The sequence below is a fragment of the Galeopterus variegatus genome, unplaced genomic scaffold, assembly GCF_000696425.1.
Source record: "Galeopterus variegatus unplaced genomic scaffold, G_variegatus-3.0.2 Scaffold1240, whole genome shotgun sequence".
Taxonomy (NCBI): Eukaryota; Metazoa; Chordata; class Mammalia; order Dermoptera; family Cynocephalidae; genus Galeopterus; species Galeopterus variegatus.
Window position 1 is genome coordinate 62462 of NW_007727351.1, and position 25381 is coordinate 87842.

Here is a 25381-nt window from a genome sequence, read left to right on the forward strand (position 1 = left end):
AAAAGAAAGAAAACCTGTCATTTGTGACCACATGGATGCGCCTGGAGGGCATTATGCTAAGTGAAATAAGCCGGGCACAGAAGACAGATACTACACGATTCCACTAGACGAGGTAACTCGAATGGTCAAATTCTTAGAATCAAAGAGTGGAATAATGGTTTCCAGGGTTTGGGGGGATGGGGAGTTGCTTGTATAATACTTATTAACAGGCATAAATTTCAGTTAAGCAAGATGAGTAAGTTCTAGAGATCTGCTGTGTAACACTGAACCTACAGTCAACAGCACTGTATTGTATGCTTAAAAATCTATTAAAAATGTAGATCTCATGTTAGGTGTTCTTACCACAACAATACAGAACTAAACAAATTGAAAAATGAAACAAGGAAGTAGCTGCTGAATTGGAGAGCCTAGGTTCCGGGTGCTACTTGTAGACCACGTGAAAGTCATGGGTGGTGACTGCAGTTAGCCCCATTCTTAGGTATCAGGAGACTGAATCTCAAAAATTGGTTGCAGAGTTAGAGAGTGGCAGAGTGGAGACAAGAACTGGATCTGCCTGGCTGCACAGCTTATTTTTTGCAATATGTCACGCTACCTCTCACGCTGCTTTTTATTCTCCTGCAGTAGTTATGGTGTGTGTGCCTGTGCTTTAAATGCACTGAGAGAGAGAAGTTCATTGTGGAATAAATGAAGACACAAAGAAGTGTAAGGGAGAAAATGAATACCCTCATAACTTTGTCACCAGAAGACAACCAGTGGTTAATAATAGAGGTTTGTCCCCAGCATTAATTTCTCTCCCTTTCCTCCTTTCTGTCACACACATGCACACGTGTGCGCGTGCGTGCGCACACACACACACACACACACACACACGGGGTCATATTACACATACATTTTGCAATGTGGTTTATAAACTGACAAAATATTGTCTGCATTTTCTAGGTAGTTAATTATTCTCCTAAATGTGATTTTGCACCGCTGAATGCTGCTGCTTTATTTAGCTGCACAGTAATGTATGTTACCTTTTTCCCAATGCACGGCATTATGTTTGTTTCTGGTCTCACATATAAATTACGTCTATGTTTGTTTCTAGTCTCATTTATAAAGTACATGTGGTATGTACTTGTACATAGCCTCATTTTATGTCCTTAGAATAAATCTTGACGTGAAAGTACTAAATAAAAGAGTACCTACAGGGAGAGAATGGACTGGCCACATGAAAGCTGTTTCACTCTCACTTAATGGGTGGCGCCTTGGTTACATGACCAGCCCTATGCAAGGGGCTGATGTGACTTGCTCTGTGCAAGGGATACCCTCCTAGGATCCAACAGCCCTTCATTCTGAGTCTACAGGTGCTGGACTCTGATGAAATGATCGACATAAATTTGCACCATAAATTGCCTCTCCAGGGAAATAGAAGGATTTTTTTAATAGTATGAGTGAAAAATAACATTTTTAGTGACACTCCACCTTTTATTCCTCTTATAAGCTAACACCTTAAGACAGATTTCCTCTTCCAAAGGAATCCCACATTTCCCAGGAAGTGTCGAGCTTGCACATGTTATGATGAAGGTAAAATAAGGTGCAGCATTTGTAGCTGAGGAGAGCACTTTCAGGCCTCCTGCAAATTCTCTTCCACTCCTTGCCTGTCCAGTTTTGCTGCCACCACTGTCTCTGTCCCTCATCACCTCCCCTTTAAATTACGCAATCAACTCCTGAATCTTCCCCAAATTTCTCTGCTCCCTCTCCTCTCAGATCTATCTGGCACTTGCTATTTGAAAACTCTTAGCTTCCCTGACCATGCACAGACCCTTCAATGGCCTCATGCTACTGCAAACAAGGCCTCCACTTCTAGGGTGCAGCTCAAATATCAATTAGTCCAACAGAATATTCTCTGAATCCCGCAAGACACGTGGGTCCTACTTCTCAGTTCTCCCAAACACCACTTCCTGTTCTCCATCATTTCTCTTGCTGCAACTGTACCTGCTTCTACCACTCATGACAGGGGAACACACACTGAGGCTGGGCACTCAGCCTAGAAGACCTCTTCTCCCCTGCTCAAGTTCTTTCCAGGCAGTGGAAGGCAGCATGCACCTTTCCTAAACCAATGTCCCCCCATCCTGCTCCCTTGGAGAAATGCGATAAAAAGGAGATGCTTACCTTTTCACCCTTTTCTCCTCGGACAAAAGGTCCTCTTCCCTAGAAAAAGGAAAGCAGAAGGCAAAGGCTGGCTACAGAGCAGGTCCATGGCATGGCATTGCACATGGCAACATCACCCTGAGAACTGAAATGAATGGATGCTTTCCACCAGCTCTGCCCAGGAGCCTCTAAAAGAGATGACAACTATTATTTATTGAGTGTGGATTCTCATGAGTATCATTTCATTTAATTTGTCCAATAGCTCAATATTATAGCTACTATTTTTTGTTTCCATCACAACTTTATTGAGATATAATTTGCATGTCATAAAATTCACTTCTTTAAAATGTACAGTTCGATGATTTTTAGTATATTTACAGAGTTGTGCAGGAATCACCACAATCGACTTTAGAATGTTTTCATCACTTCAGAAAGAATCCCCACCCATTAGCAGTCACTCCCATTCCCCCACATCCCCAGCCCTAGGCAAACCCTCACCTATACTGTGTTTCTAAAGATTTGCCTCGTCTGAGCATTTCATGTAAATGGATTAGACAACATGTGGCCTTTTATGACTGGCTTTTTCTTTCACTTAGCAAAGACTTTCGAAGGTTCCTGCATGCTGTACCATGAGCAGTACTCCGTTTTATTGTAGAATAATTTGACATCGTATGAATGTAACACACACTTTATTTATCCATTCTTCAGGTCGTGATGACTGGGTTGTTTCTACTTTTGTCTATTATAAATAATGCTGCTATGAACACTTGTGTGTAAGTTTTTGTGTGAACATGTGTTTGCACGTCTCTTGGGTATATCCCTGGGAGTGAAATCGAATTGCTGGGTCATATGGTAACTTTAAGTTTACAGTTTGGAGGACTGCATTTTGGAGTCCATTTGGAGGGCTGCAAGACTGTTTTATAAAGCATCTGCACCACTTTACGACAGCAATGTCTGAGGGTTCAATTTCTTCACGTTCCTAGTTACTCTATCCATTACTGAGCGTGAGGTATGAACGTTACTAACCATCGTTATTGAGTTGTTTTTCTCTTTTCAATTCTGTCAGTTTTTGCTTTGTGTATTTTGGGGCTGTGTTACGTGCATATATAATTGTTATGCATTTTTAAGAATTGACCCTTTTATCATTATAAAATGTCCCTCTTTGTCTCTATTAACTTTTGTTTCATTTTGTTTTAAAGTCTATTTTATCTGATATTAATACGGTCATTCCGGTTTCTTTATGTTTCCTATTTTTGGAACATATGTTTTCTATCCTTTTACTTTCAACCTATTTGCATATTTGAATCTAAAGTGTGTCTTCTATAGACAGGAAATAGTTGGATCTTGTTTTTACATCCTGTCTGAAAAATCTCTGCTTTTTATTTGGTTCATTCAATACATTCACACCTAATGCTATTCTTGATGTAATTAGATTTATATATGCCACTTTGCTTTTTATTTTCTATATGTCTCCTGTCTCTTTTTTTGTTCCTTCACTTCTTTACCGTACCCTTCTGGATTAAGTGGGTACTTTCTCGAATAACATTTTAATTTCTTTAAGGATATTTTCACTATACAAGGGTACTTCAAAAAGTTCATGGAAAATAGAATTAAAAGATACTATGAATCTTTCCACAAACTTTTTGAAACACCCTCATGTATTTTTATTTTCTTAGAGGTTGCTCTAGGGTTCACCCTACACATCTTAACTTACCAGGATCTATTCCAGGTTTATAAAAACTTACTTCCAGTGAGGCATAGAAACATACTCTTTCTCAGCTCTATGCCTTTCCCCCTTTCTTTGTGCTATTATTGCTTTACCTATCACCTGCATATTTGGTAAACACCCAGCAATACATTGTTATAATTGTCATTCCGCTGCATTCTGGCCTGAATTATTTCTTATGGCAGTCAGTTGTTAATCTTATTGGCATTTCCTTGTACATAATGACTCCTTTTTCTCTTGCTGCTTTCAGTTTTTGTTCTGTCTTCCAACTACGTTGTTTGTAAGTGAAGGTCTCTTTCTGTTTATGTTACATGGAGTTCACTGTGCATCTTAAATGTGTAGATTATTGTTTTTCATCAAATTCGAGATGTCTTCAGCTACTGTTTTTTTGGATATGTCTCTGCTCCTTTCTCTCCTCTCCTTAATTCCCACTATGTACACATTGGTGCACCTCATGGTCTTCCACATTCCTCTGAGACCCTGTTTATTTTCCTTCATGATCTTTTCTCTCTGTTCTTGAGATTACATAATCTTTATGGATCTGTCTTCAAGAATGCCGATTCTTTCTTCTCCCCTTCCAGATCTACTGTAGAGCCTCTCTAGTGACTTTGTCTTTTGCATTTTATTTATTACAAGTTCAAAATCCAGAACTTCCACTTGGTTCTTTTAAATTTTTATCTTTTTATTGGTATTTCATGTTTGATGAGATACTATAATCATACCTTCCCTTACTTCTGTAAAATGATTTCCTTTAGGTCTTTGAACATAATTATATTGACTACTTTGAAGGCATTGTCTGTTGAATCCAATGTCCTTGCCCTCTCACAGGCAGCTGTGGTTGCCTGCTTTATTTTCCTGTGTATGTGTCACATTTTCCCGTTTCTTTGCATGTCTCATTATTTTTTGTTGAAAACTGGACATTTTTGATAATGTATTGTAGCAACTCTGAATATTAACACTTCTCCTTCCAGGGATTGGTTTTGTGTGTGTGTGTGTGTGTGTGTGTTTTTCATGACTGGTAAGGGGATCACAACCCCTGGTGTGGTGTCGCCCACACCATGCTCAGCCAGTGAGCGCACCGGCCATCCCTATATAGGATCCAAACCCGCGGCGGGAGTGTCGCTGCGCTCCCAGTGCCGCACTCTCCCGAGTGCACCACGGGGTTGGCCCCCAGGGATTGTTTTTATTGTTTTCTTTGCCTATTGACTTGGTTGGATAATTTCAATGAAGTTCAATCCTCTTCCCCAGTGTTATACCTCTGATGCCGCTCTTCAGAGGGCATGACCTTGGACATGTGCACAGTCACTCTGGGATGACAATGGTTTTAGCAGGGCTCTTTTGGCAGGCTATTTTTCTGATCTCTCTGTTACAGTGTCAGCCTCTGCTAAGATTAAATCCATCTTTTAGGCTCCACTATTTTCCAGCTGATTCCTATCATTTTCTATAATGCCCTGTGACATTAATCACTACACATTCTGATCCAACTAAATTGGGTCCCCTTTTCACAGATAGTTGTTGCGGCCAGTCGTTGAGGGTTTTTCTAATCCTGGAAGGGCTCTTCTCAGCTGTGATCTTCTACTGGTTCTCTCTGGTAAACTTGCTAGCCCATGGTTTGACTTGTTGCTCTCACAGAGCTAGCCGTCTCCTCTTGATTGCTAACCAACAAGTCCTCTTTGTTTCTAGAGAACTCTTACACTTGTCCTTCCCCACACTCTGTTTCCAAGTCAGTGCCTTTGGAGGGGGTTGCAGAATTCTCTGTTCTTTAGGACTGCTTCTGCTTTGTGCTAAATCTCTGAGTACCTGCTCCGGAGTTGGTGGTTGAGATAGTGGCCTCCTTCTCTTGGGATGACACCCCTGCTGGGCAAGAGCAGTGGCTTCTGGTCTTCTCAGCTTGAATCTTCCAGTGTGGAACCTCTACCTTATGAGTGAGCTGGGATGAGGTCGATCTGGACCCCAACATTCTTGGCTTGTCATGGCTCAGGTGAAGCCTCCACTCTCTAAATGGGGACGGGGAGAAAGAAAGCCCTCATCTCTTGGATGCACCTGCCAAGAATTTAGCTTCTGTAACTCTGGAGGCAGGAGGTGAGAAATGCTGGAATTTCACCAGGTATGAATCATTTTGGGGAAGTGGGTCTAGAGTTTCTCACACTGTCATTTCAAAGTAGAACCTCTATAGGTATTATTTTAATATCTGTTTCACAAATGTGAAAAATAAAGCCCAGGAAGTTCTAGCAACTTCTTCCATTTAGGAGTTAGTAGGTCATGGAACCGGAATTTGAATGTAGGCTGCCTGATGCTAGTGCTTTTTCAATCACAGTGCTACCTGGCTCGATAGGACTGCTGATGACACCAGACAGGCAATATTTCTTTTTTTTTTTTTTTTTAGTTTTACTGTGTAATATTCTTTTTCATTTTTTTTATTGGTTATGGATATTCATGAGATACAAAACTGATTGTCACTCCTCATGCCCATGATGTGAGGGCCAGATTCATACTGGCAGCATACCCATTACCACAAATTGCATTTGTACCCCATCTCCCCTGCCCAATTATCCCCAACCTCCCTCCCCCTCCCCCTTACCCCACACCCCACTTTGTAGCCCACAGAATGTTCTCTCCCTCTGCAAGTCCAATGCACTACTGTGGTCTGTCTTTCCTTCTTTCTTTCTCTTTTAGCTCCCATTTATGAGTGAGCACATGCGGTATTCATCCTTCTGTGTTTTGCTTATTTCACTCCACGTAAGTTTCTCTAGGCTCATCCATGTTGTTGTAAATGGGAGTATTTTATTCTTTTTTATGGCTGAGTAGTATTCCATGGTGTATATATACCATAGTTTCCTTATCCAATCATCCATCGATGGACATTTAGGTTGGTTACATGTCTTGGCTATTGCGAATAGAGCTGTGATGAACATGGGAGTGCAGGTGTTCCTTTGACATGATGATTTCCATTCCTCTGGGTATATACCCAGAAGTGGGATTGCTAGATTGTATGGAAGATCTATTTGCAGTTGTTTGAGAAAACTCCATGCTGTTTTCCATTGTGGTTGTACTAATTTACAGTCCCACCAACAGTGTAGGATTGTTCCCTTCTCTCCACACCCTCACCAGCATTGGTTACCCACCGTCTTTTTAATATTGATAATAACTATGCCACAGGCCACTTCCCAGAGTTCAGGGCTTCAGAGGACGACCATGTTTGTTCTCTGGTGAATTTATGTGGTTTCCCTGGTTTCAGAACAATGCTCTCCCAACCTCCCTTCCTCCAAACCCAGCCACTACTGGCAGCCTTGACATAGAGTGAGTCCTGCCCGCAGACATGGAGGAAAGAGGAACAGGCCTGGCACTTCCTACACCTCCTGCATGCCAAGTGAGTTCCTATCAACCACACTCTTGTAAGTTACCACACTTCTCTGAGCTTGTTTGCTCACCTGTAAGCTAGGTATTTCACTAGGCCTCACCTCACCAAGTTGGTGTGAGAGTTAAATGAGCCCCAGATCTTCAAAGCAGGTAACACAGAGCCAGGCACACAGTAGGTACTGTTAAACATACCCGGCTCCTCTTAATTTCCATGTCATTCTGCACACAGCAGGTGCTGTCACCTATACGCAGCAAGCCTAGTGTGGCGAAAGGTGAAGTGCACCAAAAGGAGCCCAGGGCTCGGATGAAACAGATGCAGGTGCAAATGCTGCCTCTGCCACACCAGCCTCTGTGGTCACAGGAAGGTCACTCAGGTCTGAAAAATCAGTGTCATTCCCATTAGAGACGTGACAAGACTTTGTTAAAAGCTGTCATAAGGAGTCAGTGAGAGAATCCTGATAAGCGCCTGTGAAGAAGAGCAGATGGCCTTACAAGGATAAGGGACAGTGGCAGTGTGGGATATGGAGTGGACTGCACTGCCCGGGCTGATTCTTATAGGGAAGAGACTTTGCCCTGTTGATTGGGGTTTCCCCCTGAGCACCGGGAACCTAGAAGGGACTAATTATAATCACACACACCAAAAAGACAACTGTCTATTCACCGACCATCTGCTATGGGCCCTGCATTTTACAACAAAGTAGTTGTCATTCTCCTCATTTTGCTAGTGGGGTAAATAAGACATTCAGAGAGGTTAGGAGACCTGCCCAAGGTCACACGGATAATAAAGGCTGAAGCCAAGAACAATTTCTGAGATGCATCTCCACCAAACTTGTGTTACTGATACTCTGTGATGCTGTGCTGGGGGACGGAGGGCTCTCGCTTCCACCAGGCCAGGCAATTGCAGCAGCAGTGATAGCACTTGCTGTGTGCTCAGCTCCGTTCTGAACTGTTTGTGAGTGTCGACTCATTTAATCCTCAAAATGCTACTGGATGGGTTGTCTTGCCATCCCCTTGCACAGATGAGGAAACTGAGGATGGAAAAGTTAAGTATCTTGGTGGAGCCAGAATTTGCTTCCCAGACATTTGGCTCCTGAGGCTCTACCTTGAACTGTGACTTGCTCATCTCTGTAATTCTTTCCTGACCCACCATCAGCTGAAAGATTCATGAGTATTGGGAATGCTCTAATGATAAATCACAGACCAGGACACCTGGGAGTCACCTGGTGCTGAGATGGAGGAGAGGATGTGCCGGCGATGGGGGAGCACGCAGCCGGGGTGTCGGAGGGATATCCCAGAGAGACAGACACAGTTGAGTTTGAATGGTGAGAACACATGAGCCACACAGAAAGGGGTGGTGGGGATGGAGGAAGCATTATTCTTAGCAGAGGAAAGAGACTGTGTAATGGACAGTGAGAAAATACACAACAAAAGGACCACTTTGGGGGAACAAAACCGCAGATTTGGAAGCACAGAATTCTGGGGGTGGAAGTGGCCCAGCAGGAGGCCTCCCCTGCCCGAGGAGGGGAGTGTGGGCTCCATCCCAAGGATGGGTGGGCATGAGCCTGGCACCCACCAGGCATTCAGCCCACACCCTGACTTGCATGATTGAGGGTGAAGTGGGGAGGGGGTGGGTCTTCCACACCAGCCATGCGGTTCAGCCGCACGCAGAAGCAGCTCTACTCACCATGTCGCCCTTCTCTCCCTTGGGTCCAGGAGCACCGACAGGCCCAGTGGCTCCCATGTCTCCCTAAGGGGTTGAAACCGAAGACAATCATTGGGTTAGGTCCTCCAACAGGGCTCATGCACACGCAGGCTGCCCAAGGCCAACCCTGCTCCAGTTCTCCAGAAGCAGCTGATTTTGTCTTTGCCAGCTGCACGGTGGGGCCGCGCATCACCCCTGGAGAGGAAGGAAGCTTCTAAGCCATCCCCCAACATCACAACTCCAGGAACTAAGGACACCTTGAGAAAGTGGGTACACAAGAGCATTGGGCGCTCATCCTTGGGAATATCCCAAGTGTAGACCCAGCGGCCAGGGCCCCAGCAGGGCATATAGAAGCCCCAGGTTCAAACACCAGCTCTGCCACTTAACATGAGCACATTGTTTCTTTCTTTGGGCCTTGGCCTCCTCCTCCACGAAACGGGCATGTTGTCATGAGGGCGCGTACAATTAAGAGCAAAATGGTGCTGTGAAAACTGCCAGGGGATGACCGGAGCCACCTGATCATTCACCTTGCATAACAAACCGGTGCCCTGAGCACCCTGGACCCTCACAGCTGTCCAGAAAGAGCAGGAGGGGAGGCAGAGGAGAAAATAGCTCCCACATGGGAGGAAAAGGTTTGCACAGGCGGAGCGTGGAACTGGAACCCAGATCACCTGCCATCCCATGAGCAAGACTGGTTTGGGTGCAGAAAACAGGTGCCCTCAGTCCTATATATTATCTTTTTCTTTTTTCTTGGGCTGGAGTTTTATCTCTTCCCATTCCTGTCTCATTCTTTATACTCTAAGAACATGTGGCTATTTTGCTTACACTGTTCCCTCTGCCTGTTCTCAGGCCCTTCCCTGCCTTATCTATCCTGGGCAGCTCCTATGTGTCCTACTGAATGCAGCTAGGCAGGGCCTCCTGCAAAAAGGCATCCCGAGGCCCTCCCCAGGTAGTGCAGGGCTCTGTCCTCTCAGCCCCACAGGTTCCTGGACCTCCTCCACCTCGGCTCTCTCCACACTATATTCCACGTGCCTCTTTCAAATCTCCCTTCCCATTGGCCTGTGAGTACTGGGGACAGGGCTCTCTGTCACTCATTTTTACATCCATGCATCAAAAATGGGCCGTGGCACCCAGGAGACCTCAGGCTACGCATGTGGACAGACCTGAGCTCTATGTAGGAAAATGGAACCACTAAGAACCACAGCTGTTGAGTCTTAACTGTGGGTTGGGATGATTTGACAGTGACGCTCTAGACCAGGATTTCAAATCAGCTATGTGGGGTGAGGATCGTGTCTGGGCAGCTGTATCCACCCCCTCCTCTTGCCCATCTCTTCTCTCCTCCTGTCGGGTTCGGGGTTCTGCCACCCACATGACCTCAGATCTGTTCCACCACAGCAGAGGCACAGCCACTGTTTCAGATGAACATTTGCTACGTATAGGTCCACAAAGCCCCCAGATATCATTGCTCTTCTCTTTTGTCTGACAGCCTAGAATCTGAGGTTACAGCCCAGGGGTGCTCAGAGAGGCAGAAACCCCTGCTCTCCTCAAAGTGACCACCTGGCACCCTGGACAACTCTGAGCTGCTCTCCACCAGCACAAGGAGGGGACACACCAAGGGAGGGGCACTGAGCGGGCAGGGAATGTGAGTGTGTGTGTATATGTGCGTGAACGTATGTGTGTGAGGATGGATATGTGTGTGAGCATGTCTGAGTGTGAAGGTGTGTGTGAGCATTGTGAGTGTGTATGTGTCTGTGAGTGTGCTTGTGTGCTTGTGTGTGTGTATGTGGGTGAGCTTGTGTGTGTGTGCGTGTGTGTGAGTGTGTGCATGTGTGAAAGCATATGTGAGTGTGTGCATGTGTGAGTGTGTGCATGTGTGAGTGTGTGCATGTGTGAGTGTGTGCATGTGTGAGAGCATATGTGTGTGAGTGTGTATGTGGGGTGTGTGTGCATGTGTGCAAGTGTGTGTAGGTGCATGAGTATGTGTGAGCATGTGTGTGTGCACATGTGTGAGAGTGCGTGTGCTCACACTCCCATCCTAGCAAAGGAGAGAAGGGCATGAGGTGTGGGAGGAGACCAAGAGGTGCATACAGTCGGGAGGAAGGGAAGAGAGAAAGAAAAGAAGGACGGAGAAGAGGAGAGAGAAGAAATGAGGAAGGTGGCAGAAGGGGAAAGACTGTCCACCCAAAAGGTGGACAAGAAGAGAGAAATTCTCAGGCAAGTCATTTGACCCTCCTTGGCCCCCAATCTTCTCATCTGTAGAATGGGACAGCCGGTGGCCCTCATGCAGGGTTGATGTGGGATTTGACTTCATTCATTCAACAAGATTCACTGCCGGCATGTGCTGAGACCTGTGCTCATGGCAGAGAGCCCTGCAAAGGCTGTCCTCAGCCTGCTGTTCTTGCTGTCTACAACACAGGGAGGCTCCTAGTCCAAGCCTGGCACACAGCAGGTGCACAGTCATTGTCCCTGGAATCCAGCAGAAGAGGATGGAAGGCGAGACAGAGGTCGGCGAGAAGAAATAGATTCTATTTGTACGCAGGTCTGTCTACACCACCAGACTCAGGCGCTGAGGACAGGGCCCTGTCCAAACCACCCATGACCTTGGTGTGGACCTCAGCGCCTGGCCCTCAGTGGGTGCTCAATAATGACACACTGAATGACTTTGAAAGTAAGAAACACAGGAGAGGGGAACAGAAAGGGGGAGGAAGAGATAGAGACAGAAAGAAGGCAGAGGTGGGGTAGGACAGGAGAGGGGAGAGAAGTGGGGAAGGGGAGAGTGCTGCTGGGGACACTGTGCACAGGAAAGGGAAGGCAGAAGGAGCAGGTGAAGGGAGAGCTGTCTCCAGGTGTTTCCCCACCACACTCAGCTCCTCTTCCAAACACCAGACCAGGTGACAGCCACACAATAATGTCTCCACTCAGCCTTGTGTGACCATGAACTACCAGCACCTCTGTGGGTCTGTTTTCTGAGACCAGAACAGTGAGGGGAGAAGACAGCCCCACCCAGGTCTGTAAACATTATACACCTGGGGACAAATGGAGAGGGGGCGGTGGCTCCATGGGTGAGGATGGAGAGCCCCCCAGGGAGCACCTGGATTTGTGCAGTTAGTGAGTTTGGAAATGTTGTGTAAAAAAATTTCATGCAATCTAAACAAATCTTAAAAGCCCAACCCCAGAAAGTTTCTGGAACACAGCAAAAAGGATTGATGCAGAATTGAGTAACCGTGGAGATGCAGGCGTTGGAGCAAACAAGCTCTTTGCCAAGGCTCGGGCGATCTAACCCTTTCTTGCTCATATGTTCGAACTGAGAAATGGAGGTTCTGAGCAGCTGAGAGACTCACTTCACTCTTATCCTTCTAGTTCAAGCTGTTCTGCAGCAAACACTGCAGGGCCGCGATCTAACCCCCCACGTTTGTTCCTTGCATAGAGGGCAAGGCAAAGGATCATTCAGGTTTGAAGCTGCACCTCTGCCATGCTGGTACTGACCTTCAAGCCAGGGAGTCCCACAGGGCCATCAAAGCCCTTTTCACCCTAAAGGAAGAAAGACAAAATGAAACAAGTGAGGCTCTGTTTGACTCTGCCCCTTCTTTCATCACTAGTTGGTTATGCACCCCACATTCTCAACAGCCAAGTGCTGACCGACGAGGTGGACAAGGAATTGCTTTGCTGGAGCTGAGAGCTCCTGTTCTTGAACTGCCATCCTACGTGGGGAACGTGACATAGCCTCGGTGCAGCCAATGGCAGGTAAAAGAAAAACACAAACCCAAGCACAGAAAGGCCAGTGCCGCGCGTTCTCTCTTGTACGAGGAGGCTAAAAAAGTCAGGCACATAGAAGCAGAGACCAGCATGGTCACCGGGGGCTGGGGAGTGTGCAGAATGGGGAGATGCTGGTCAAAGGATAAGACGTTTCAGTTGGGGGGAATAAGTAATAAGTATTTGAGGTGATGAATATGTTAATTAGCTTGATTCGATCATTTTACACTGTATACATGTATCATCACTCTGTACCCCCAAGTGCATGCAATTATTATTTGTTTAAGTAAATAAAACAAAAAAGTGGTATGCAAGGGCTATTTTTACCTGAATATAACATCACTTCGCTTAAAAAGAAACTTATGTTGCCTGCTATAGGTTCCTGTAATTATTGTTCACTAAAATACAAAACATCTACAAGCTACTCTAAATGTAAATTTTGTTCACTTTTCTTAATGTGTAAAAATCTTGTTACCAATTTAAAAATGTGATCTGTAAGTTGTGGATGCCCCTAAATACTGCCATACTGAAAACAAATGCAGCACGATTCACATGATCTTATATGAGGAAATATCACACTTAGGCAAACAAAGGTGACAAGTGACAGCACATCCATTTGCGTGTGTGCAGTTACCACCACCAGCTGCAATCTGCACATTGTTCACGGCTATGCACTTGCTACTTCAAGAGCATCTATCTTTTAAAATGCATCCACAGATGTCTTTGCATATGCAATTGAAAATGTCTTTTTTTGTGTGTATTTGACCTCGCCTAATGTCCACCAGAATGCCTTAATGGAGGTTTGGTTACAGAGATGGTAAATATGGATCATGTTGACCCAGCCAAACAAAAAAAAAAAATGTTTTGCAAACTGATTTGAAGGTTTAAACCTTTGGAAACAAAGCCTGCCTGGGGCCAGAGTTCTGCCTCCTGGAAGAGAAGTCTCAGACTTCCTAGGCCCCTTGTGTTGTGCTTTGATAGAAATGAAGATGTAGGAGGCAGAAGCGGCACCTGCTTCAGGAGTGTATTGTGAAGATCTTCCATGAGCCTTTGGGGGTGGGGAGGAGAGTGGAGAAGCAGCCCCCCTCCACCCACCTGTGCGTGGGAAGTGCTCCAGCAGACCTGAGGGGAGGCTCGCTAACCAGATAGCAGACTGCAGGGCTTTTGAAGGCAATATTCTATTTGTCTTAAACACCTCAGTGTACAGCACAGGGCACAGCAGACAGCAGGTGCTTAATGGTCAGAAATAAGGAATGAGGTAGTGAATCGAGGAACGGGCTATTGAGTGACCTTGTCCTGCCAAGCGGAAGACAGGGTGCGTTCCTTCATCTCTCCCTCCTTTCTGTCCATCCACCCACCCATTTGTCCATCTCTTCAGACCCCGATCCATTTATCTGTTAATTCAGCCATTACTTAATAGCTTTTGTGGAGCAAGCTATACATTAAAAGCTGAAAATACAGACATGTGAAGGCCCGATCTGTAACTTACAAATGTATGGAAGTAAAGACAAGGTGACATTTATAAGCAATATGGTCATTGTCATGAAGGATGAAAGCACAGGAAGAGAAAATGAATGTCACATCTTAGAAACAGCAGGTGCTGAATAAGTGGTTGCAGAATGAGTGGATAGTGAATAATGGAAGGAAAGAAAGAAGAAAGGGAGGGAGGGAAGAGGGAGATTGCGTGATGATGATGTGCTCGGAAAAAGATTCCTTGAGGTTGTCTTGAAAGAAGAGTTGTCATCAGCCAGGTAAAGGAGGTAGGTGGGGGAAGATGCTCCAGGCGGAAGATGCTGCACACGTAAATGCCAGAAAGCAAGAAAGATCATGACACTCCAAGGAACCAGAAGTTCCTGCCTGGCCTGGAAATTGGCAGGAGGAAAGTGGAGTGATATGAGGCTAGAAAGGCAACAGGGGACCCAACATGGGTCACGCAGGGTGGAAGCAGAGGAGGGAAAGAGTGTCCTTAAGTCACACCAAGGGGGTCAGTGGGGAGCCACAGGGCATTTGTGGCTGGAGGGTGGGATGATGGACGGGAAAGGGAAGGGGAAGGCTGGCTAGGGCCCAGACTTCCCTCCTGGGGTCCTTTCCAGAGACCACAGGAGCTTTCGTGGGACATATCCACGCATGGGCCTGGCTCTGTGGAAAGCCTTGGCCTGGGCAGAGCTGGTCTTGGCCATGCTACCTGGCACGGAGTCTGCCTGTGTGCATGGTGGCTAGTGGCCAAAACACCACAATGCCGTTTCTCTTCTCATTTGGGGTTCTTCAATGAAAACAAGGATTCAAAAGGATTTGAATTTAGACAGCTGCTTCTGTTATTTCATTGACATGTGAGAAGCAGATCAACAGATGGGCTGCCGCAGACCTCCGCCTGCCAAGGGGTGGGTGGAGGAGGAGCCGGCTGCCCTGCGCTGCGTGCGCCCACCCAGGCTCCTCCCTGTGCCTCCTGCCATCCCTAACCCGGGCACCCGGCTGGGCTGGGGCGCACCTTAACTTCACCTACTGCCCCGAAAACACCTCGGCTCACAGCATGACTGAGCTGGCTGCCAGTTTGGCCTTCCTGTAAGCTGGGCCAGCACATGCCAACCCCACTTGGCTGAGAGCTCTTGAGGGCTCCCTGCCTCCCCAGGCTCTGGCGCTCTGAGTGGAAGAAAAAGAGGCACAGAGGGTGTGAAGGAGAACAGAGCAAGGGAAGAAGAGGAGGAGGAGACCTCCAGGACAGGTTTATGGAAAGAAAACCATTACCAAAGTGCTAAAGCATGTGCCTTCCAGTTAACTCCAGCCATCCTCTCAGCATTTGGTCTGTGCACCCCTAGTCCCTAGAAGGGTCTCTGAGCACTTCCCACCTGCAGACACCAGGCTGCAGGTGCAGACAGGGAAGGTCACAACCACACACAGGAGGTTAAGGGCCTGGGCTATCAGGCCAGCAGAACTCATGGAGACCTTCCCTCTGCTCAGATAGTGAAAAAAAATTTCTTTGTTCTTACAAAGGGCCACTGGTGTGCAGAAAAAGAGAACCAATCACAGCCTCAGGCACACAATGAGACATTTAACCTAGGCTATGGATGGCCATGCTGGTATTCATAGAAATGCAATGCTTTTTAAACCCAGGAATGAGTACGTAAACTCCAGTCATGCATACATTCAGATTGTAGAGTGTGGCTAGTGAAAGGCAGCACCGGGAAGAAAGGGATGAGGGTGTGCGCCAGCAGAGCGTGTCTAAATCCGCATTCGTTGTCTTCTCATTCTGAAAGTAAATCTAGCTTGACTTAGTTGCACTTGAGTGGAGATGGCACAAGTCAGAGCAGAAAAACCTCAGGGGTGTCAGGAAAATGTGAATCAGAGCTGCTTCTGAGGATCTCCCCTTCCGGTGTGCACAAAAATCAAGACACGAGAGGTCCCAGGAGTAGGAACAGTGCTCTCAGCTGAAAGTCATCCAGGGCCTGGGGCCATTGTGCCCTGGCAGGTGCATGATGGGAACCTCCCACCTCCCTGGGGCTCTGGGCTGGCAGCTGAGGGTGGACTGCAAATGGTACCTTTTCTCCAGGTGGGCAGGAGCAGTTGATGGTCTTCAGAAATCCAATCTGTTCACTGCCGGGGGTGGGAGGCCGCTGGGGCAGGGGTGGAGGCTCTGTCACCACGGTCACCTGGCACTGGAAGGAAAGCCCAGTGGGTCAACACCTGGCTGTTCATTCAGCAACCACACCCCGACAGGGGCACAGTCTCTGGAGCTTCCCCAGATCCAGGCAGGCAAAAGAGAACCAGAAAATGCCAACACCTGAGTGTGGCGTGGGAGGGAAGGTCAAATCTGACAGTAGGATCCTGGCTCTCCCAGGGCCTTGAAGCAGATGTCCTGGCCAGCCCGGTCTCAGCCACTTCACTAGCTGGCTCAGCAACACCTTGAGCCTCAGTGTTCCCCTCTGTAGAATGGGGACAAGGGCATTTCCATCGCAACATCATGAGGAGGATTTAATGAGACAACATGGGAAAAGTTCCACCTCAGGGTTTCACACCCATAGGGCCTCAAGAATTCCTTCTCTCCTTACCCTCACAACCTCCTCTTCCTCCTCATCCCTCTCCTTTCTTCCCTTACCCTCTGTCTTCACAACCAGGTCCATCTGGCTACATATCCCCGGCACCTGCTGTATACCTGCGTGCCATAGAGTCCTGAGATGGGCATGCTGGGTGAGCGTTGAACATGGATTTCACCCTCCAGCCCTAGGGACAGGCTTGACCACTGTTCCAACCTTTCAAGTGGGCTTCGGAACTAGGATTTGGTAATGAGGGTAGGGGAGGTTGGAGAGGAAAGCAGCCTCAGGTCACACTGACAGAGACCCAGACCGCCCAGCCTGGGAGGTCCCGCATGACTTACTCTACAACCCATATCCTGTCCAGCCACGAGTTAGAATCCCAGCAATGATCACTGGGCTCCCTCTCAGGCCGTGCTCTGACGGTGGGCATGACCTCTGCCTCCCTCTGGAGCCCACACATCCAGGTCCTCCCAGCCTCTCTGTGCAAACGTCCCTGCTCACCGGGCCAGAGGGGATGTCACAACAAGTCTCCAGTTCTGAATGTCTCGAGTCACAGTAGATCACAATCCGCTGCAGGTCAAACTGGAATGGAAAATAAGGAGAAAGGATGAGTTTTAGGAACTTTGAAACCCAGAAACCTCCACGGTTTCTGACAGGTCCTGCCCAGGTATCAGGTCCCACTTCTTCCCCAGGGCCCCTCCTGATCCCATCCGATTCACTACTGCCCTGAGCCCCACTGCTGGGCTTCACAGGGAGCCTAAGCATCATCTACTTACACCCCCACCTCCAAAAGTGAGCCCTACAGCAAGGGAGGTTCATGGCCCATCTTCAAGTTCACGTGCAATTCTACTCTGAAGGAGCCACAGCCTCTGCCCTCAGTCGCACACACATACACATGGGCACACGCACGCAGGCACAAACACACAAGCACACACACACAGGCACGCCACCTGCCCCTCCCCATTCCACTGTTACTGCATTTAATGACAGCCCTCAATGATGCTATTGCAACAGTCTTCAAAGGTTCAATGTATACCTGTTTTCAAATTCTCCACGTATCTCCACACATTTGCTTAAGTGACCTTTTTTTTTTTTTATTCATCCTTTTTGAGACCGGCCGCACCGCGCTCAGCCAGTGAGTGGTGCCGGCCATCCCTATATAGGATCCGAACCCGCGGCAGGAGCGCTGCTGCGCTCCCAGCGCCACACTCTCCCGAGTGCACCACGGGCTCGGGCCTTAAGTGACCTTTTAAAATAAAAATTTGCTTCTATCACTACCTTTAAGACCACAGCCCCTTAAATACTTAAAACATAAAAAATGTAAAGCTTAAAGGTGCTGTGGCGTTAAATGCACGTGCACACACATGCACACACTCACACATGTGCACACACTCACACACACAGTCCACAGGTAAAGCCCAGGTCTTTCTGTGGGACTCTCCAACCTTCCAGGGCCTGGCTCTGCCTGGCTCCCCAGGTGTCCCTCTGCACTCTGCAACACAGGACCTCATAGTGAGCCACACAGAAACCCTGCATTGTCCATAGTCATGCCTTCACCTGTGGTCCCCCTTCTAGGAAAGCCCTTGAATGGTGAGCAATCTCCTAGTCACCTCCCAAAACCATGGTCAGGCACCCCCTTCTGCGGTTGTTTTTAAAATATTTCCATGGATTCTCCGATATTCCTCCCTTCAAGAAATGAAGCCTAATTCTCCTCCAATTGTGTGCAGGGTGGACTTAGTGGCTTGCTTCTCATCAATAAAATATGGCAGAAGTGATGGCATGTCACTTCTGAGATCAGGTTATAAAAGGACTGGCTTCTGTCTTGGGTCTCTCTCTCTCTCAGATCACTCACTCGTGGGGACACTGACTCATGCTGTGAGCTGCTCTGTGGACAAGCTCATGTGGACAGGAATGAGGGTGGCTTCCAACCATCAACCAGAAAGGAGCTGAGGCCTTGAGTTCTACATCCCACAGGGGACTTCCCACACTCACCCAAGCAAGCCTGGAGGTGGGTTTCTCAGCCCTGTTTAAGCTGAGATGACGGCGGCCTCCCTAGAGACACTGAGGGACAACCACCCAGTAAGCTGCTCCCAGATTTCCAAGCCACAGAATCCATGAGACAATCCATGCTTGTCTTTTCATCTGCTCCTCTTGGGAGGTGTGTGTGTGGGGGGGTGTTATACAGCCACAAGTAACGGGCACACTTCCCTCTTCTGTCGATAAGAGTTGAGCAGACCTCTTCCTGCCATGTCTGCTCCTTGCACACACACCTAACACAGAACAAAGCAGACTGAGAGGTAATTACATGCCAGTGTCCGTCTTCCTTCTGGGCTCCAGGATTCTTGAGAGCAGGGACCGAATCCCAGGCCCACTGCCTTCTTGCACATGTGGCTGGGGTTCCCGGCACAAGGGGGAAGGGAGCTCTGGATAAACCCCAGCTCTTCCCAGGCTCTGCATGGTGCATGGCATGGCTCCAGCTCCCCCTAACCCTGTCCACAACTCTGCTCACGCCCCCTCAGCCATGCTGTTTCATGTCCCCATCCTGACCATGTCCTCCAGCATGCCGAGCTCATCTGCCCATGTGCCCAGGTCTCGCAGTCCCCACCGCCCAGGATGACATCTCCTCCTGCTCTTCCCATGGCTGCCTCCTCTCTCCTCTCATGTCCTTGGCCCCCCATCCATGCCAGACCCTCTCTGTCACTCCAACACACCCACTGTCCTGTACATCCTCCTACCAGCACTTGCCATGACAGGTCATGGTGTATATGTTTCTTAGTTCACTTTGTAAGTGTTTCCCTCACTAGAACATAAACTCTGAGGGCAAGCCTCTCCTGCCTCTTCTCCTTGACTGTGCCCCAGCACTGGAGAAGTTCCTGACACATAGTAGACGTCCCCTAAGCACAGGATCAGGGCTGAATGTGTGTGTGAATGAATGTATGGATGTTTATCAAAAGGAAGTTGAGCTGAATCAAGGAAGGCAGGGACACTTCCTTTACTGGATGCTCTCCCCGTGCCCCACTCTGGCCCATGCTGGACTCAGGAGTCCCTCAGCCAGCTGACAAGGTGCAGGGCCAGCTGCCTGGTCCCCCCTCCTGGCTGTCTGGAGTGCTTGTCAAAGCGGACCCCTCACCCCGCAGACTTCAGCAGAAACGATAGCAATTCCATTCATCCGTCTGTTTTATTTCCTGTAGAGACACCAGCTCAGAAACAGGAGAAAATGACAGAACACAAAATTGTGACTTTGAACAAGGCCTCTCTTCCAGAGACAGTCCTGCTTTCTTCATCAGCAACATGCACTCCCAGCGGCTGGGCCCATCTGGCAAGGCCGCGGAGATGGCGACGGAGGAGGAGGAGGCGGGGGAGTCAGGGTGTGACAGAGCACAGCCCGCCTGGGGCCTGGGCTGAGGTGGGATGGCGGGACCCGGGTACCGGGAGGGGCCCCTTCCCAGGGGCCAGCAATCACACCATTCCCCTGGCCATCCTAATCCTCCCTCGCCCTCCCCTGCCTCCCAAGCCCAGGGATTCCACCTCGGGAGCCCTCTGCTCCCGACTCCTGTCTGAAGCCTGCTCAGGGATCGCCCTCAGCCATCCGGGCCGGACTACTGCAGGGGCCATCTCCTACTTCCCGGCTCCTTCCTTTCCCTCCCTCAGCGGCACAGTGGCCCTTTGCTGGCTGCAGACTGGAAACCACTTGGGAGCACAGAGAGCTCAAAGTCTGAGATCACTCATGTCAGCTGCTCAAGGCACCTCCCTCCCCTGAGCCTCACTTTCCTTTTCTGTCAGATGCAGATACAGCTCAGAGGGCTATGGCGAGATCAAGGGAGACAGGGCCCATAAGGACACAATGTCAGCCACAGATGGTGCTTTAGGAAGGCTGGTGTCTCTCTCCACAGTGCTTAATGCCCTGAACCAGGTGGTTACAAGCAGCCGGCTGAAGCTTTGGGAAGATTTTACTGAGGGGTAGAGAATGCATTGGTCCTCCTCCACATATGTCACTGGTACTTGTCTTCGGTGTACAAATGCAGCAGGAACAGAAAGCGGGCGCAGCACTCCACAGATGCGTGTCAGAGGTTCTAGGATGCCCCAGAGTTTGGTACCAAATAGACACTCAGTTAATGCCCGTGGGGAAAAGAGGGGACGAGGACCCACTCGAGTCCTCAGAGTCTGCATTGTTGAAAACACGGGCCCGATTACTGGCCCAGTGTAATTATCAAGTCTAAAAGTAAGGACAGAGACCTAGACGCTCAGACTCAAAGTAAAGCATTGAGCTTAAAAACAGACTGGGAACCGCTTATTAACTGTGCAACTTTGAGCAAGTTATTTAATCTCTCTGTGTGAATTTCCTCACTGAATGGGGGCAGGTGACTTCCCAGGGATTTGAAGAGAGTTGAGGCAGGCACACAGCAAAGCGCTAGCTGTGCTGTGGTGACTCACGTGCTCACTGTTCAATCTATGCAGGGTCTGTGCCTGAGGTCAAGGGGTGCTGACCCAGGACATGAGGCCAGCAGGAAATGGTCAGAGAGCTAGAGTGTGCACTTGGAGAAATCCCTCAGGCTCCTGGGCGGTGATGGCTTCTCAGCCCAGCCAACCCATCTTCTGGGGAAAAGAGCAGGAAATGGGAAGAGAAGCAGAGGGGCCCTGGAGGGGATGTTTCAGGGGGAAGGGACCTCAGCATCTCAGCCTCCCCAATAAGCTCCAGCCTGAGGCCCAAGGCCCATCTGCCCAGGAACACACCTCCACACCCCATGACTAGAGTCCCCTCCCTTCCCCAGGAGATCCCCGAAGTCAGGGACTGGCACCCTGTCCATCAGTCCAGATGCCCATCAACTCACTGCACCTCCTCCCTTGGCGACCTTCACCAGGACCCGCCTCCCCACACACGGACCCTGCCCCAGCACAGACCCGCGGCTTCTCTCATCCTTTCCCAACAAGGCTCTGTGCCCCCCAGTTCCTCCTCCTTCTTCACATCCACCTTGCTCTCTGCAGCCCCAAGACATTCCTTAGGGCCAGCCTTAACCCTTCCCAGCTCTGGCTCTGCTTCCCCCATGAGCTGATCCCCAGGCCTGTGTGTGGAAAGGCCTGGCCTGCCTTCCTTGCTGCCTCACCTGACACCTGCAGCCAAGCTCCCACCAGCTCACAGGGCTGCACACACAAAGCTGTGTTCTAGTTCATGGCTTCCAGCTCTTTGCACAGACAAATGCTACTCTATCTTCAAGGTTCATCCCAGGAGTCACCTCCTCCAGGAAGCCACCCATGTCCACCACCTCTGCCCTTCCCGCCTATATTTACCCTGCTCATCGAGGTTGGCGATCTCTCCTCTGGGCCCTATAATATCTGCTGCTTCTTTCTATTGTGAAGTTCATTTAACTGGACTGAAATGACCTCAGTGTGAGTCTTTCTTCCATAGGAGACCATAGGTTCCCTTGAATCAGTGATCTTTTTCCATTCATTATGCATAACACTGCTGAGAGCCTACAGCATGTCAGTCAGAAGTGCTGAACAAGACAGGGATGGCAGCCACCATTACGAGGTTTGTGTTCTCCCAGGACAGACAGTTGGTGGCTACTTGATCACACAAAGCACAAGGCACCAGCAGGTGTTCTGTTGCTGCTGATGATGTGGACTGGAAGGACCAGATTGCAGTGCACAGAGAATGCATCGCAGGTTTGGGGGAGCTGCTGGGTGTGGATTTACACCCCCTCTCCACCCCTGACTAGATGGATGATTTGGGGCAATTTAAAATAGATATATTTTGTGGTTACATGAAATACATGAATGTATACATTTGACAGAACTCATCAAGGCATACACTTAAGATCTGTGCATTTTATTGTATATTGTTATACCTCAGTAAGAATAACATAAAATATGTATTTATTGAGCGAATTAATTTAGCCTCGCTGAGCCAAAGTTTCTTTATTTAAAACATGGGGACAGTCTTGTGAAGAAGATTCGATCAGAAATGAGGTGAGGGAGCATTTTAGTACAGTGCCTGGCACAGGGTATCTACACAATTAGTTAAAATTAGTAGAAGTCTGAATAATGATTTTTATAGCTTTCCTTTGATTTTATTACTTTCTTTGCTTAATTTGGTTCTACATCTATATTCATATTTCATCCCCTCAGCAACTGCATAAAGAAACAAACAAACAGGGCATGATTTCCATTTCAGAGATTAAACAAATAAGCAGACAAAGTGTGACAATCACAAGCAGCATGTGACATGCACGTGTCCCCTCGCTTGTTGGAGACGGGGCCAGTGGGAGCCACGGTTTCGTGTGATGCACCTGCCTTCTCCTCAACCTGCTCTTCTCTCTCAAGGACCTCTGACCAACTCACTCTCGTCTTTGTTTTTAAAATTCTGTGCACACAGGGAATGTTTATGACTTATTGATTAGTTAACAAAGTGAGCTATAAAACAGCTTATAACCTTGTTTATGGTGTCTTTTGCCATAGCACCATTTCTTAAATCTTGACACCATTTTTTACATCTTGACACACTCAAACTTACTCACTTTTTGTGTGTGTTTGGCAGACCATGAAACATTTACAATATTTACAACAAATAAGGAATCAGTATCTAAAACATAGATTATCTAGAAATCATTAAGAAAAGAAAAGTAGCACTGTAGTAAAATAGGCAAAGAATATGGGCTGCCAGTTATCAAGGGGAAGCCAAGTGGCCAATCAGTGAACACATGGAAGGATTTCCAACTGCAACAGTAATCAGGGAAATGCAAATGAAAACCACACTAAAACCCCTGTATGCCCATCAGGTTGGCACAACAACAACAACAAGCATAAAACACGTACACATGCACGTGTGTGTGTATTTGTATTTAAGAAAATAGGACTTTCATATATCGCTGGTAAATATATAGATGTCACATTGTAGAGAAATTTGTGGGAAAGTTAAAAATTGTGTACCCTCCTCTCCAATCATTAAACCCAGGTGTACATGCCCTAGAGAAATGCTATCAATATACCTATAGCTAGAGCCTAGAGAGCAGATGTTACTCACATTTTTCTCAAAAGTGCACGGAGATGTGACTCCATGCTCAAGGCCTGAGGCTCGCTGACTGTGACAGTGCTACATCGGAAACAGTCTAAGTGTCACTAACAGAAGAATGAAGAAGCAAAATGTAGAAAAATAAAGTATTATGAATTAGCTAAAAGAAGGAATAAAATCTTAGGTACATAATTTTGAGTAAAAAAACAAAAGCAAGTTGTAACCATACACACAGTACATCATTTACCTTAATTTCAAAAAATCCAGCACACACCCAACAACACTACATTCGATTAGGTTTATGTATATATGAATATAAGAAATGTTTTTGGAAAGAGCTAAACATGATTCTAAAATCACGTTTGCTGTTAATTCTGGGGAAGTGGGGAAACTCGTGGGCATGGTAGCCAAGGGTCACCTATGCTTAGACAGCACAGCTGGAGCACTAGGCCATGTGTATATGTGTATTTTGCACATGCACGCTTATGGCATATGTGTCTCTGTGTGTAAAGATGTAGGTATGTATTTCTGGAGGGAAAAAAGAAAGAAAAATTAAAGGAAAAGAGAAGAAGAGAAGGGAAGTAAGGAGGGAAGAGAAAGAATAAAAGAAGGAAAGAACATTGACAAAATCATGACAGAAGGACAGATGTCAAGTTATCACTTGTTGTAATGCCTGGTTGGTGCAGTGAGGATGATTTTCATTTATTTTTTATAATTCCAAATTTTCTACAATCAGGGAACAAAGAGAAAGCCTGTATTTAAATTACAGGAAACTTTATGTATCTACCTACATTTACATGCTTACATATATGCATGTGTACATGTGTGTGACCCTTGCAGACCCAGGGGCTGTCATTCTCTGGAACTGTTTAAGTAGCCAGAGCCATGTCGGTCTTGCTCTCCTTTGTGGGTACTGGTGCCTCCATGCTAAGAACAGTGCTTGGCACATACTAGGTGTTCAGTATATATGTGATGAATGATTGAATGAATGACCAAATAATTGAATAAATGAACAAATGAATGAATGGATGATGGGGAATTCAAGTCTCAATACGGCAATTTTCTGAGTCAGTGTCTTCCCTTCTGTATGAGCCTGTTTCTGTTGCTTATAACAAAATACTTGAAACTGTGTAATTTGTAAAACAAAATTTTTTGCTTGCAGTTTTGGAGGCTGAGAAGTCCAAAGTCCAGGGAACACATCTGGTGAGAGCCTTGTCCTGGTGGTGACTGCAGCAACTCAGGGTATCACATGGCAAATATGGCAGAGTAGAGAGAAAGCTCCTCATATGCTCTCCTTTTAAAGCCCTCAGAACCACACCCACGACCACCATTAAACCATCACCTTAATCACACCTTTAAGGCCCCACCTTTCAATTATCACAAGAGGATTTCTCCTTCTCAACACTGTCACAATTTAAGTTTCAATGAGTTTGGGGGGGATATTCAATCCACAGCACCTTCTAAGGTAGTCAGAGCGAAGACTTGATAAATGGTACCTGCAGGTGTGGGAGGACATCAGGGGCATCTAGCTCCTGAAGCTCCTCCCACGTGGCCCCAGGGCCGCAGCTGCAGAAGGCCCCCTGGTACTCACGTCGATAGGCACACTGTCGTAGAGGCGCTTGCCAATCACAGTCTTGCCCTGGATGTCAATGTTCTCCCTCTCC

At 47.5% G+C, this 25381-nt stretch overlaps 1 protein-coding gene across 1 annotated transcript in view; it reads right to left on the reverse strand.

Moving 5' to 3' along the window:
- The window catches only part of COL22A1 (collagen, type XXII, alpha 1), a gene marked incomplete at its 3' end in the record, with an annotated part of 125327 nt that overhangs the window by 39951 nt on the left and 59995 nt on the right, over positions 1-25381 (reverse strand). Inside the window, exons 8-12 of the mRNA XM_008575803.1 lie at positions 17210-17290; positions 16214-16330; positions 12411-12455; positions 8907-8969; positions 2158-2196 (exon numbers count right to left, since the gene is read on the reverse strand). Of these exons, the coding sequence (XP_008574025.1) occupies positions 2158-2196; positions 8907-8969; positions 12411-12455; positions 16214-16330; positions 17210-17290 (345 nt within the window). The remainder of the gene's footprint in view (positions 1-2157; positions 2197-8906; positions 8970-12410; positions 12456-16213; positions 16331-17209; positions 17291-25381) is intronic.